The 15,728-nt window shown below is 47.8% G+C and overlaps 1 protein-coding gene across 1 annotated transcript; it reads left to right on the forward strand.

Moving 5' to 3' along the window:
- The first annotated feature begins 7,519 nt into the window (after nucleotides 1-7,519).
- LOC119168374 (uncharacterized) lies at nucleotides 7,520-13,297 on the forward strand. The gene is made up of 4 exons (XM_037419777.2): nucleotides 7,520-7,688; nucleotides 11,179-11,340; nucleotides 12,318-12,407; nucleotides 13,119-13,297. The coding sequence occupies exons 1-4, from the start codon at nucleotides 7,578-7,580 to the stop codon at nucleotides 13,191-13,193; spliced, it is 438 nt and encodes a 145-aa protein (XP_037275674.1). The 5' UTR covers nucleotides 7,520-7,577; the 3' UTR covers nucleotides 13,194-13,297.
- The last annotated feature ends 2,431 nt before the right edge of the window (nucleotides 13,298-15,728 follow it).

Below are 15,728 nucleotides of genomic sequence, written 5' to 3' on the forward strand. Positions count from 1 at the left end.
CAGATTTTCGCTAATTATGGAATAGTCCGCACCAGTGTCCACTAAGGCGCTGACTTCGCGACCACCTAGCAGAACAGGAATATCTAAGGAAACTCTTCCGCAATCAGCCGGTGGTGTCGTTGTCGATGTATCGTCGGTATCTTCAGTCCGCGTCGATAGGGGGCTTGAGCATGACCAGTCTGAGCGGCCTTGCCCCTGAAGGTCGCTGAGGCTAGTTTTCCCGACGCGGGCTAGGTGACCGGCCCTGTGCCATGCCCGAATAGGTGCGATGATTCGGCGGGAACCGCCGCGGTGATGGAGAGCGTGAGTGGTGCCGAGATGTCGATCCGCGCTGCTGAGCAACGTAGTCAGCGATTTCCGGAGGCCGCTGGCCAAACCTAGGAGGTGGGGAGTTGGCCGAAAAACCACGAAGTCCCAGCTCTCGATAAGTGCACTGTCGGTAGATGTGCCCAGGTTCACCACAGTGATAGCAAAGGGAACGTCGATCGGGGGCCCGCCACACGTCCGATTTTCGCGGAATCGGTCGGTCGGCGGTCACTGAGGTACGGGCCCGCTTGGACTGCCTGAAGCATGGCTGGGGCTGTGGTATAAGGCGGACTGAAATGTGGTGCAGGTGGACGCAGAGTTTGATCTGCCGGAAGCACGGCAGGGGCCGCGGTGGGAAGCGGAGGCAAAGGTGGTGCTGGCTGGAGCAGAGTTTGCGCATACGACATGCGAGGGAAGTCATTTAGGGGCCGCGGCTCTGTCTGACAGGACGGTTCTCGTAGTGCCTGCTGAACTTCATCTCGGACGATGCCGGACAAAGAACTGACAGTGGCCGCCGAGGGTACAGATAACTTCTGCAGTTCTTCGCGAATTACAGAGCGTATGAGCTCTCGGAAGAAGTCGACGTGGGCCCCAAAACCACCCATGTAGTCCGTAGCAGAAGCAAAGTTCACTTGTCGCTCGTACGTCTGGGTCCGTTGCCGAAGCGTGCTTCCAATCAGGACGGCTTCAGCAAGAAACTCTGACGTATTCTTGGGGGGGGGGGGGGGGTTGCGTACAAGATCACCGAACAACTGCTCCTTCACTCCACGCATCAGGTATCGCACCCTCTTCTCTTCCGAAATGTGAGGGTCGGCTCGTCGAAAAAGACGCGTCATGTCCTCAACATACATTGCTACGCCTTCATTTGGCATTTGCATACGGCACTGGAGTTCACGTTCAGCTCGCTCTCGGCGATCGGGACTTTCACGTTTCGAGAAGCCGGCGTTCGAAGTCCGCCCATGACGTGAACACACCTGCCTGGTTCTCCTACCAAACACGTGCTCCGTCATTCAAACTGAAGTAGACATGTCTGAGCTTGTCTGTGTCATCCCACATGTTATTAGCGGCAACGAAGTCATAGTGGACTAGCTAATCTTCAACACCCTCATGGACAGCACCATGAAAAGGATTGGGCGTTCGTGGTTTGAACAGTGTATATTGCAATTGCGTTGCGCCTTCCATACCGGCTGTGTTGGAGCCGCTTGGGACGGCGCTGCCTGGAATAGTTGGGGCCGTCATCTCTTCTGAGAGAAGTCCGAACTCAGGGTCCAGTCCTCGGATCCTGCGGCTAGCACGGTGAACAGGCGTAACCACCGGTATGGGGCTGGAGCTTCTTGTACTGGGAGGGGTTCGGTGCATAGGGTACCCCGCACCTGCACCAGTTGTCACGCGCTAAGAGCTCGAACGGACGTACAAAGGGACGCGACTGTCCAAAATCTGAGAGACAAAGAAGGTCGTCTCCGCTGGCACGGGTTGCTCATCTTCGTCTTCTTCATTCACCGGCACAGAACTGACCCACTGTTCACTGGCACAGAACACCAGGTGGCAATATAATCAACCTCTGTCGGAGGAAACAATTCTACAATATCGACAAGATGCAACTTCACAGTAAAAGGCCCTGAAAGCGCTATAGCACTTATTGCGAGCGACCGGCATTTCTGAACGGTTGTAGCTAGAACGCCCGTCATGTGTGTGTTTTTGTTTTCTCATGAGGGCACTTGCGTTTTTTTTCTTCTTTTCTCTCTCTCTCTCTCTATCTACCCCTCTTTCTTGCTCTTATATCTCCGACCCCAGTGCTGGGTAGCAAACCAGATGCCAATATCTGGTTGACCTCCTGGCCTTCCTTTTTCTTTATCTCTCTCTCTCTCTTGTTTTAAAATGGAAGCATTATTTTTTTCTCATCTCGCCATTGCATAATATTAGGAAAACGACTCCTTGTAATTTCATTTGCTAACCTAGAGTTGACCTTCACATTGACAGTTTACTTACCTTTGGTGCTTCGGCTGTGGGTACAGCCACAGGAGCACCCTTGATGCCGTTCGCAGTTATCGTCATGAAACAAAACGAATGCGCCTCTGAATTCCTATATGTATATGTATCATTATAGCATTAATGAGCAATATCAAAACATGAAATTTAAACGTCTTCGATATTGTTACAAATTCAAGATCTAGACTATACTGTCTGGTCGGAATGGCAAAAAATAATTATTGCACACCTTCTGTTTTTAAGTACGTTCTATCCTTCTTTTGCAAGGATTACTTATTACTTTAAATCAGTTAAAGTTTATATAACCAATTCTCAGCCAATCACTTGAGTGGGTATGAGCCATAGTTGAGACATCATCATGATCAGTAGTGGTTCAGTTCATGTCATGATCTCTTCTTCTTGGTCGTTATCAACATCATCTACGATCGCGAGACGCGCAGAAGCAAAGGTCGGTCCATCAGCGCAAAAGAAGGTAATGTGTACAGTGTTCATTCCTGTATCTTGAAGAAGAACGTAAGCTTTATCGTCTCAACAATGGTATTCGAGTCATGACCCCAATTTGATGGGTCTGCACTACCCGAGGACGTGGCTTCGAGACAAGGTCTCGAAGCGGCTTCCTCGGATCACTGGACGGCCCACAGTTGCGCTGACAGATTCGATATGAGCGGTCTGGTATGTTGTTTGAAGAAACTAAAAGCAAAGAAAAATGTAAGAGCGCTGATATATAGGCGCAATCGCAAAAAGAAAGTTCAGTAAAGCTACAAAACATAGAAGCATTTGCGAGCTGGCTTGTTTCGCACGTGTCGTTCCCCTTTCAAGTACCAGAATACTTCTTACCATCGCAACGGCGTGCTGGGCATTACGGACATTAGGGAGTTTTAGAATGCCATTTGCAAGCGCTGCGGGCGTTGCGGGCGCCATATAGGTTTTATAATAGCGTTTGCCCTGCTGCGATCCGCAACGCACGATCGCAGCGACACCGTAGCCTCGAAACTAGCGCTTGCGCGCCACATGCGGGCCGTCATCACCGCCCGTAGCCGCGAAACCAGCGCTTGCGGGCCGCCATCACCGCACGCAATTTCGGTTTTTTTTTTTTGCGTGCGGTCCGCGAACGTGGACTTGAGTTACGACGCATGCGCAGTAGCAGAGACCGCACCGCAAGGGCTCACGGTTCGCTATTATAAAAACTCCCTAATATGTCATGCGAGCTTCCTGTATGGCACCGCTTTCAGTTCATTTCATTGGGCAGCCTTCTGACGTCATAGGGTGAGGGAAACGCGGTCAGGTGAGCCCGCGAAAATCGAGTTGAGGGCAAGCATTCATTTCAATGTATTTTGATATTTCTACGCTGAATAACTAAATTTGCGCTGCGTGCCCCTGTCGCTGCCGTTCTTGCGGCACGAATCTCTTAAGCCTTCAGTCCACACAATCAGCCAGAAAAAAACACGTAAAACTGTGTGGTCGTGAAAAGTGTTAGATGGCCCCTTCAAGCACTTCATCATCGCAGGACAGATGAGCCATGAGGGGAAGTCACACCAAACCTTCTGTAATGAATCATTCTTAACAACATTTTCTACGAATAAAGCGTTAGTGTCAAGTTTTTTTTTTGTCTGAGATGTAACTTGTTTTCTGAAGCGTCCGCCATAGTGGATTAGTGGCTATGGCGCTCTGTTGTTGACCCGAAGGTCACGGGTTCGACCCTGACCGCGGCGGCTGCATCACAGCGGAGGCGAACAGCTTGCCTGTTGTGTGATGTCACCGCACGTTAAAAAAAAACTATGAGGTCAAAATTACCGGAGTCCTCCACTACGGCGGGTTTCACAATCATGTCGTGGTTTTCGGACGTAAAAAACCAAGATATTATTACTAACACTTTTTGAGCATGGATTGACATAATCTGTCTTCGCACAGGAAATCAGCGAAGGCCGTATTGAACTTTTTGCGTGGTAGTGGCCTATTGAATAGGCTATAGCACCCCAGCTCACTTTTTTCTTCTTTTCTCTTCGCACGTCTATTTTGTTCTTCGCTTTCTTTCCCATCTTTATTACACATTCTCCCTTCCCTTGGTGCATGGTAGCAAACCGGATGCTCCAATTTTTCGTTAACCTCCCAGTCCTTCCCTAATTTTATTCTCTCTCTCTCTCTCTTGAGCATGGCCAGCAAACGTTGCGGATCGACAGTTGAGGCTGCCGAGAACACGCGAGCCTAATATTATAGATCTGCACGAGGCCTGGAATCTGAAATGAATTCTCAAAGTCGGCCAGATATCACATTCCTTTCTCTCTACAAACGACGTCATATACGCAAGTCTACGGCCATTGGCTGATTTTATCTTCGTGAGTAGCAGCAGTTACCGTGGCCACCACGTGATGCTGCCACGTGCTCACTCGTGGTCACACTTAAAGTAAGCCGCGTGCTAAAAACAACAGAAAAAAAAATTGCCCGCAGCTTCCCTCGGGGGAACACTGAGGAGGATGCGGACCATATAATTGGTTAACGGGGTGTTAAAGTGCGACTTACTTGGGTCAATGGCTAAATTGGTTAACGTGGTTGTGAAATGGGGTGTTAAATTGCGACTTACTTGGGTCGATGGCTAAATTGGTTAACGTGGTTGTCGGAGGGGGTGTTAAATGAGTGAACACGTACACACGTATGCGAAAGGGCGGCGCTGGTCGAAGGGACGTCGATAATTGTGTTTGTGGATTCGTTGGAATTAATTTCACCGCGACCTTGGACGTCGACGCGCCGTACAAACCAACCGACGAGCGGCAACTGAGCGAGCGAGCGCCGACCTTGAGTATATATACAGCCCGACGGCGCATGCACTGTCAGCTGTTGAATGTTCTCGAAGCGCGACGCCACATGCGCGTCCACTGGAGAATCAGGAGAATTGTAGATGTCGAACGCGGTGTGTAGAGGAGGAAGGGTGCACAGATGGTGGAGGAGTGAAGCGCGCGCGGTGTGTAGAGGAGGAAGGGATGCACAGATGGTGGAAGAGTGGGCGACGGCGCATGCGCGCGCGTCAGCTGTCGAATGTTCGAGAAGCGGTGCGGACGGCGCACTACAAGGCGCGAGTATAAGATGCTTCCGCATCTAAAATGGTCAAGGTCATGACGCGCTTGTCTTCTTGACATCCCCTCCAGGCGTATCTTTCAGCGCGCTTGCTAGTACGAGAGGGGAGAGAACACGCCTGGAGCATGCGACAAGTCTTTCATTCCGCTCGTACTTGGTGGATTTGAAGAATGTTCACGGCGTGTGATTTGTGAAGCGCCATGCGCCAATAGTGAGGCTATTTCATTTTGTGTCGGAAAAATATTGCGAGGCCCCATTAAGGCAGTGCTGTGGCCACTGTTTTCTGTAAAGACATTACAATACCCGAGCCTATGGCATGGCTTCCATTTGTGTTTTGTACCGGAAGTCAGTGGCTCATCCAGTGCGTCGCACACCAAAGCTGTAGTGCCCCCCCCCCCCACCCGAAATGTTTTTCACCATGGCATACACAGTGCAAAATGATCATTTACCTGTTCCCCCCCCCTTCATATCAGGCAGGTGCCCCCACCCACGAAATAAACTACGCCCCAGCCAAAATATACGGATATTGTTAACCATATATGCTGAAAGCATTGACCTGCGTATTAGGTTGGGGGGGGGGGGAGGGGGTGTTCTAATTATCTAACAGGGCACCATTTCTGCCCATACGTTTGCCCAGTCGAACCTTTCATTAGTTAAAATACAGGGTTGTGACCATGCAGGCTTTTGAGGATAATGACGCTCGAGAAGACCTGTACCACCCGGAATCCTATCGGGGTTTGTGGCCGTAAAAAGGACGACTGTTATTATTATTATTACTCCAGGAAATCCGGAAATCAAACACAGGCCTTTATGAGAAGCACATCACTACCTCATTTCAATTTTGCTTCTATTGTGAAGCTTGTTTAACTTTTCTCAGCTAGACGAATGAGATGATATAGGAGGGGCTGCACTGTGACAACAATCCACCCCCCCTCCGCCCCCCAGCGCGCAAGATTCGGCTTAACGTTCATAAAGTGTGTAAAACAACATTAATGGCAGCGGCATGTCCTTTTTTTTAATGAACGAATATGAGCGCTTTTGTAGAGTTACATGGGATAATGAAGGAATTGGCTGCTAGCCTTTGTTCGCATAACACTAAAATGTTACTTCCACATTAACTGCTTCACCCTTGCGGCGATAGACGTTTTATATCCTAATGCATTTCTTAGTCGGGCTATGTCAGGCGTCCGTTGGGATCCGTACATCGCCTTGTCTCTTAGTAACAGCTACGGGCGCGCGCGCTTATCCTTACGCCTATCAACTGGAGCATGTGTTGCGAGGATGGGTAGGTGCAGTGCTTCGCCACTCTTTCTCTCGCCGTTCACTTTCTCCTCCCTGCGCCCCACTTTCCCATCCGTTCGCGCCTCACTCTCGACCGTTCGCTGGCTGGGCGTCTCTCAAGAACATCCGGAAATGTGTGCTCAAGACGCCACTGTAAAACGCCTACGTAGAGCCGAGAACGCTTTTTGTTTTGTGCACTTCACAGTATTTTTTAAGCGTGCACGCTAGCTACTAGATCTGGAAGCGCATACTGTGTTTCTCACGACAGAAAAACGCCACGTGCGGCGAATGGCGCTATTGGCTGCACGGTGCAAAAAATAAAAGAAAACATTATTCTGGTAAGTTGTGTTTTCACGTGCATGCGAAACGCCGTTATGGACGCTATTCACTGCATTCGCATTTCCTCACGGTTCCCTTCAAGGAGGGGGGGGGGGCATTTTTTTCTTGAATGCGAAAGACTTGATGTCTCATCAAACGCGATCATTTACCATCGGTAACGCGAGTTATGAAAAAAAGGTAATCACGCGCAAACGTCACCATATGACGTCATCATGTCATCACATATCTCCAACCGTTCTGACGTCATTACAACGTCACCGCGATGACACATGACGTAATCACATCATGCCATCTCTCGGTCAAAGGTGGGCTGATCACGGAGGCAATGCATAACCGAGTGAGAGGCAGAATGTTTCAATGTCTCCGATCTTGGAGGCAGTGTGAAACCACATTACGTGCGGAAACGTTTCGGAGGGGGCGGGGAAGAACGAATACGTACACTAAGAAGATAAAAAAAAATGGCTTTTACCTCGGAGTCGTCCAGACCTTGTGAATTTTTCTGGGGCACTGTACGCGCCCTCTACGCAGGTGTCACCCTCTTGACCAACGCCGTTCAAAGTTTTCGCCCGGTTCTCGCGATCAGACCGAAGATGCTTCACACCGCGAAACCCACGGGATTGCTCAAGCGCGATCGTATCTTCGAGGTGAGCTTCAGCGACTACGTCAACACCATCAACGGACTCTTCAACTTCCTCGAAGTGGTAAGGAATGTCCACATTCTAACCATGCTTTTTTTAAGTGCTCAGAGGCGAGGCTTTTCGTCTATCTATAGACCTCATGTAGCGTGGTCACGCTCGAGGTCAAGTGGTCAATACATGACTATAACAAGGCTAGCAATGCCCAAAATCGGATGGAAACAAAACGAACGAGGTCTATAATAACACTACTAGCAGAAATAAAGAAGCAATCGCAACAATTAACTTAAAACTGCTAAAACCATTTTGAAGGAAAGAATAATAAATTAAAGGGCTTGTTTTTTGTTAGACACAATATATATAACACAATAATTGTTTCAAAAATAAGCTTCAGTTGTAAGTTCATCACTCATCCGTGTTTCTTAATTCCTTTGTTTTGTCCCTTGTTTCACTTTTGTCATTATACATGACATATAATTATGCCAAGGAGAGTATAGGTGGTCTTATTAGAAGTCATTGTAATGTAATTGTGAAGAAAGAACTTGCGACTGACTTTGGCGCTGCTCAAGAGAGGGCGCCGCAATCGCTGTAGGCATCCTAAGGTCCCTAGATAAAGCTCCTCCCTCTTGAACTGCACCGGCGCGTGGTTGCTACACTTAAAGGGAGAAAGCTTACGGAACTCGTTGCAAGCTACGCGTATCTCAACTGTCTTTACAAGTTGGAAGTCGATAATGCACAGCAGAAAGCAGCGAACACGTCATACACCGAGGGTGTGTTGCAATACTCACCGCAGACGGCTTAATAGACAGCTAAGTGGACAGTGGCTAACTTAAGTCCCATTCCAATTCTTTCGTAGCCGGCAAAATAGACTGCTTCGAGAAGACAGCCTCGTAGACAAAAAAGGTGTAGGCTATTTTGTTGTCCAAACAAGATGGCGGCTCAGCGACCTGCTCGAATCTAGCCGGAATTGTCGTCTGCACATACTCAGACGCTTTTCCAGACGCCCATGGAACGTGAGCTTTGTTCGAATGTGCGATGATTTGAAAACGAAATAAGCTAGAAAAATGACAGTTACCTTTGTTTATCTTGGCTTTTTCTTCTCGACACAAGGTGCCGTCACGTCGCGTGTTAACCATCCAGACTTGTTCCATTTCTCGGACAGCATGGGCTTGATGCTGTCTTCTAAGCCGTCAACGTAGACTGTCTACGATGCTGTCTACAATCGGAACACAGTCCGAATGTGCGAATCTCTTGTACAATACTCCACTCCTGTCTGGGAAATCGAACATGCTCACTTCTTGCATTGTCGTCATCGACGGTTTGCTAAATGGATATAGCTGGGAACACTACGAACGGTAATCGCTGGGTGCTCGCGCTACGTACTTACTCAAGCTTCACAGAAGTGACGCTGCATTTCAAGGTAAACTGGTGTGTGCAAATAAAAACAACTACACAGAAAACACCGGGAAGGGACAAGCTCAAACTGTGCCCTTGTCTTCATTTGCTCACGCCAGTTTCGCTTGAGGTACGAACCAACTCGCCCATCTGAAAGTTTTGCTGAAGCTGCATTTAGCGCAGAATTTGAATCTCAACCAATCGCTACGCAAGAACGAAGTTTTCCCCACTTTTAACGGGCAATAATGTATACTATACATGTAGTCGAGGGCCTTGCTAAGCGTTGACGTCTGGGTCAGGTGGTCCTGGTAAATACTGTGAGATATTTCAGCGGCTAAGACAGAGGGGTAGAGGAAAAAAATTAAACTAGCTGCACGTAGCAGACACTGATGAAACAGCAAAGCTGTTGGCTTAGGAAGACACCTTCGCCCCGCCAATCATTTCAGCTCCTTGAATGAAATAAAGCGGACTGAAGTGGAATGAAATTGGTAAATGATGCATGTAACTGAATGTGGAAGGAGTAGCGGGGGTGGAAGTTGGCGTAGGGGAGAGTGGTGTAAATCGTTAGTAGTCGCAGCTACCCGTCTTCGATCTACGACAGCCTCAGAACACGAAACCCTCGACAGAGGAAAGCTTTGCTGTGAAAAGGCACAATGCAGGCGCCAGACACACAACGCTCTCCCTTCCTGTCCTGTCCGCGTTGTTGTATAGCGAGCACAATGTTTTATGGAGAGCTTTGGTATATCCTGCAATAAAACACGTGTACCTGAACGCGATGGCCATCAGCCACTCTTATCCCGGTCATTATTCCGACATGTGGGACTTAATCAAGCGAGGACACTACATCATTCCTATATGGGACTAACCTAAGGCAATTCCACAGGGCCGTGCAATCACTAATGATAAGCGAGAACCCATGCGTCTCAGCGTGGATGCAGAGGAACTGCTCTCTGCAATTCGAGCAGCCGGGGACAATGAGGCCTCCAGATCCTTATAAGAAAGTTTCATCCTCCCCTTCTTACCTTTTGTGCGTTAGCGAGTTCTACCGACATCTAGACAGAAAAAGCGATGCATTTTGTTCGGCTGCAATGTGTGACATCATTGGCATTTTCATGCTGTGTGATGTTATTGACGCACGCACATTCTTAATCAGGTCCTGGTTGAAGTGTTACACCACACGCGCCTAGGCGGTTAAACACGGCTTGTCGAGCGATAGCAGCGACTACCGCAGGAAGCGTGTGGTGGCGGTGTCCCGAGCTGTAAGCTGAGGCACAATGTCCATATCTATGTTCGTATTGCCGGCTCGGGAGCCACTTGACAGGCGTTCAGGTCTCGAGGCGCGCTTGCTTGCACGCCGACTGACGGAGTGCGCGGGAGAGGAGAACAAACCGACACTGCGCTCGCCCGTTGCTATGACGACAAACGTGCGCGGAGGAAAATGAGGAAATTGATGTTAACCGGGCTACAACGTCAAACGCATGCATAAACCCCTCTTTTGACTTTGTACAGGGAGGACCAGTAATGTTACTCTTAAATGTCAAGTTTATATATCTGGCAATTTGAGAAAACCGTGACTTAGAGTGTACCACGAGTTGTTTCGGGAACTGCTCAAGAAGACATTGCCGAAGTAGGTAATCAGGCTGTATTCTAAAGTACTCATTTATTTTATTTATGGTGAAATCATTTGAAGGCATTGATGTATGGGGATTTTACACATGAAAAATAAAGTGCCAATAGTAATTACCATGTAAGCATGTCGAGAGCGAACACGGCCAACGTAAACAGCAGCGTAAAAATATTATTGCAAAGTAAGCACACAAAGAGCAAACACACCCGTAGCAAACGCACGAATAGTAATTTCCTAAAGAGAGTAGGTTATGAACATCAGGATACGTGCTATCGCAAATGATGCTGTCTCTGGGCCCTTTACAAACGCTTTATCATACGTCAGCACCACGACCTGGGGTAGTCGCAGTATTGGTTCGCAGTTTGTGCCACCTACAGGCTCCCTTAAGCGTTGTAGTACCTGCTTGCATAACTACAGTCTTGTAGAAACATGCTAAAGTGAAGCATATATCAGCCCATACGGTGTGTCGCAATCGTTAGCGTAGTCTGTGTGCCAACGCTTATTGTCTTGGCACGCTCGTACGTGACTTCGCAGTGCGGGGGCTTCGTGGTCTTCCTGATGATGGATCAGACCCACACGCGGTCAGAGAGCCTCTTGAAGGCCTCTTCGTACACCTTCTTCTACAACGGCTTATTCATGCTACTGTCGAGCATACTGAGCGCCACCTCGGCCTACTACCTGCCTGGGCTGTTCTACGTGAGTAAAGAGTGCTTTCCTTTACTATTGTACACGTAGCTACAAGGCGTAAACCAGGCGTGCTGCTTTGCAAACAAGAAAATTTGCCTATTTCTGAAAGACATATATTTATAGCAGTTATATGGATACTAGAAGCGTGCTTTTGCCGTCGCCGTCATGTTCCCTTTAAAGTTCGAATCGATGATGTCAGCCCGCGCGTCGCATGTCTAAGTGCGAGACAAAACTAGTGAATGAGGCAGGTGGCCGGGGTTCAAGCAGAGGTAAAACGGTACGACTGGCTCCTACGGGTGGAGAAGCATGAATGGATGAGTGTGGAGGGGGGGAAGAAGGGGAGAGGATGTGCATTGCGAGGGCCAGGCCTGTAACCAGTTAGGGGAGGGTGCCCCTGGTGTTTGCTCCCACCAAAAATATTTTGGATGGGACGGGTGTCTTACCGAGGACAAATAATGAATGTAGGTGCTTTTCAAGGCCTTCAACATGTAAGACCCCGCGCGCCTCAGAAGGCCTGGTTAGGGCATCAACAGATTCATCAAAAGGCTAATTTTAGCTTCATTTGAACTAAGGACGGACAACATGGGCAGAACGTTGCGCTCCTCAGTCTACTCCGTTCATTCCTTTATTGCCCACATTTAGCCCAACATAACATACATCAAGACATGCCTCGATTCGTCAGCAAGTTTTGAGATATTTCATCAAAACGGTACAGTCGAGCGTGTTATCTCGATTGGTATCAGCAGACAGCTCATACCTTTGTTCGCGCTGTGCTCTCGCCGCTCACAGACAGCGCGAAAACCCTGCAGCGGCGGTATTCCCTTGTGCCAGTATTTCGTAGAGCTACGCCAGATCTTGCCTAGTGTAGTTAGGTGCTGGCCTGGCATCGTAGATCACTCCGATTTGTTGCTACCACACTAATACATTTGCAAATGAGGTGAAACTGTGACTTTCGTGTAAAGCCCGTCTTTCATTGCGGCTTGCAGTACGTGATATACGAAGGCACAGGTGCCGTCCTCTACATATTCAACTGCCTCATGATCGTCCGAGAATCGCATGACACAGGCTTGACTCCGGTATGTGTATACGTTCGCCGCTGTTCAATCGGTTTTCCCGACACGGCACCATACGTTGTGCCACACATGCCTGTCTGTCTGTCTGTCTGTCTGTCCGCCCGTCCGTCCGTCCGTCCGTATCTATCTATCTATCTATCTATCTATCTATCTATCTATCTATCTATCTATCTATCTGCATATCTATCTATCTATCTATCTATCTATCTATCTATCTATCTATCTATCTATCTATCTATCTATCTATCTATCTATCTATCTATCTATCTATCTATCTATCTATCTATCTATCTATCTGCATATCTATCTATCTGCATATCTATCTATCTATCTATCTATCTATCTATCTATCTATCTATCTATCTATCTATCTGTCTGTCTATCTGTCTGTCTGTCTGTCTGTCTGTCTGTCTGTCTGTCTGTCTGTCTGTCTATCTATCTATCTATCTATCTATCTATCTATCTATCTATCTATCTATCTATCTATCTATCTATCTATCTATCTATCTATCTGTCTGTCTGTCTGTCTGTCTGTCTGTCTGTCTGTCTGTCTGTCTGTCTGTCTGTTCATTTCTTTTGATTCCGTGCGTCATGACATCTCAATTCATGAACTGGATATTCGATAGTGATATTGAAGCACCTTAGGTCTGCGACAAAATCGTGGAATCGTCTATGTTTCAATGTTGTGCATTGATTTGTTCTTCCATATTCCAGATGGTGGGCCTGATGACGGGCGGCATGCACGCCTTCCACTGCGCCTACTCGACGTACAAGAACTACTACGAGTAACAACTACGACAAAGCGATGCGCGACGAAACGTCCCATTGTCTCGGCGCGATTTCATCGTTGCAATGCATAATCGCGATTAAACAAAATCGGCAGATTCCTCGTACATTGAGAATCAATGTTGTGCGAAGCATGCGGAGGAAAAAAATGACTGTATTGTAATACTTTTATTGCAGCGAAGCGTTACGAAATGACGCTAAAGATATGTACGAATGTTGCACGCACAGACATATGTTCAACAGTCGCATGTTTACTGTTGCGTAACGATGTTAACAGCAACATGGGTATTAGCGACACCAGAAGCGGTACGCTGATATGCATCGCTTGTGCCAGCGAGGATTGAATAGCGAAGATTTTGCTCACAAGTGACGTTTCACGAACATTACAATCCACTTCAAAAGCACTTCCGAGACCTAGCGTGGCTGTGTGGTGGAATACTTGATTGCCACACAGAATGCTGGGGTTCGATTCTTGCTGGAACCATGATGTCTGTTTGTTCAATGCGTTCGTTGGGTCAACGCTGCCGATACCAGCTTTTAAGGATGGAGCTTCTTAGGGCCGACCTAATTGTCGTCCATTACGTCCCACAAAACCCAAACCGAAACTGAACACCTGCACAACAAGAAACGACAAATATTTGTAAGCAACTGGCCTTACGTGTAATCAACTATACGACAGAACAATGCGTGATCACCCGCGCTGTTCGTCTTTGCGTCCGTCCGCGCGTTCGAGTGTCCATTCAGTACATTGTGCTTAACTACAGTTTATCTTAACCCGACGTGACGGCTGTATTGTAGGAGTACATATGCAATGTTCATAAAAATGGATAGCCATCATTGCGTCTCCACTCGCCCCGCCACAGTGGTCTAGTGGCTAAGGTACTCGGCTGCTGACCCATAGGTCGCGGGATCGAATCCCGGTGGCGGCTGCTACATTTTCGACGGCGGTGAAAATGCTGCAGGTCCATGTGTTCAGATTTGGGTGCGCGTTAGAACCCCAGGTGGTCGGTATTTCCGGAGCCCTCCTCTACGGCGTCTCTCACAATCATATGCTAGTTTTGGAACGGTAAACCCCACATATCAATTAATCAATCAATCAATCTGCATCCCCAACCGACGCTTCTCGAGCATTACATACGATTTGAAAAGCTGTTGCGAGACCTGGTGCAGCTCTCGTGGTAGAATATTTGGTTGCCACGCAGAATGCTGGTGTTCGATTCCTTGCTGGCACCTTCACATGTTTTTTTTAATCGTTGTGTCAACGCAGCCGATGCCAGCTTATCTTTTTCTTATCGCTCATGTGTTAAAATTACGCCATTTGTGTTCTCGCCGTACCTTGGTATATAATCAGTGTCAATCACCCGTGGAGCATACCCGCATACCAATGGCACATACACGCCCGTAGGCATGTGCCACTATCTTTGACGACGTACGTGACGAGATTAGGACATTATTCATGCCATGCCAACGAGTCGTGTTCGTCAAAACATCTTACCCTTTCATACGATTTTTGGTCTCCCGGGTTAAGGGCGTGGCCAGGAGAGCACCCTGACGTAGGCGGATAGATAGATAGATAGATAGATAGATAGATAGATAGATAGATAGATAGATAGATAGATAGATAGATAGATAGATAGATAGATAGATAGATAGATAGATAGACAGACAGACAGACAGACAGACAGACAGACAGACAGACAGACACAGACAGACAGACAGACACAGACAGACAGATAGACACAGACAGACAGACAGACAGACAGACAGACAGACAGACAGACAGACAGACAGACAGACAGACAGACAGACAGACAGATAGATAGATAGATAGATAGATAGATAGATAGATAGATAGATAGATAGATAGATAGATAGATAGATAGATAGATAGATAGATAGATAGATAGATAGATAGATAGATAGATACGCCAAAAGTACTTGCAGTACGCAAAGAAATGCTTCACATTCGAAACGTAATCGGTATACCACGCAGCCTCCGAGTGCCATCCATCGACCAACCCACGACGTGTTTAGCCACTGCATCCCAGCTGCAACACTTGACGAAGAGTCACGTGACGTGAGCGGAAACGTAAGGGATGACGTCATTGTAAGAACAGCACGTCGTTGTCGACTCCGGCATGAATGAAGGAAAGCACCTGGAGAGAGCGTCACTCCACTAGCCTCGAGAAGTCAATCTCCCCCCATCCTGACCAGTATGTGCAGCCTTCTGGGTAGAGCTAGACCTCCGCAGTAGACGCAACGAGAGCGATTTCACCAATAGTGCGCATCTGTCCCGTCTTTTTTTTCTTTATGTGAGCTTTTTTTCTCCAAATGAAGCACAAACTCGCTCTACATTCCTTTCGCCTAAATAGTATAGCGCCTGTCTGTCACACCACCACGTCCTATTTCCCTCTTGTAAGTTTTGCATAACTAAGGTTCACGATTACCGTGTGATGCTTCCTCCTATTTTGTTTTTCTTTCATCGTCTTGTAGTCAGGTCGTATTCAAAAGAGCTTAGCTGAAGTCCTCACCTCGCAT

This window comes from Rhipicephalus microplus, chromosome 6 (genome assembly GCF_043290135.1).
Source record: "Rhipicephalus microplus isolate Deutch F79 chromosome 6, USDA_Rmic, whole genome shotgun sequence".
In the NCBI taxonomy this organism is placed as follows: domain Eukaryota; kingdom Metazoa; phylum Arthropoda; class Arachnida; order Ixodida; family Ixodidae; genus Rhipicephalus; species Rhipicephalus microplus.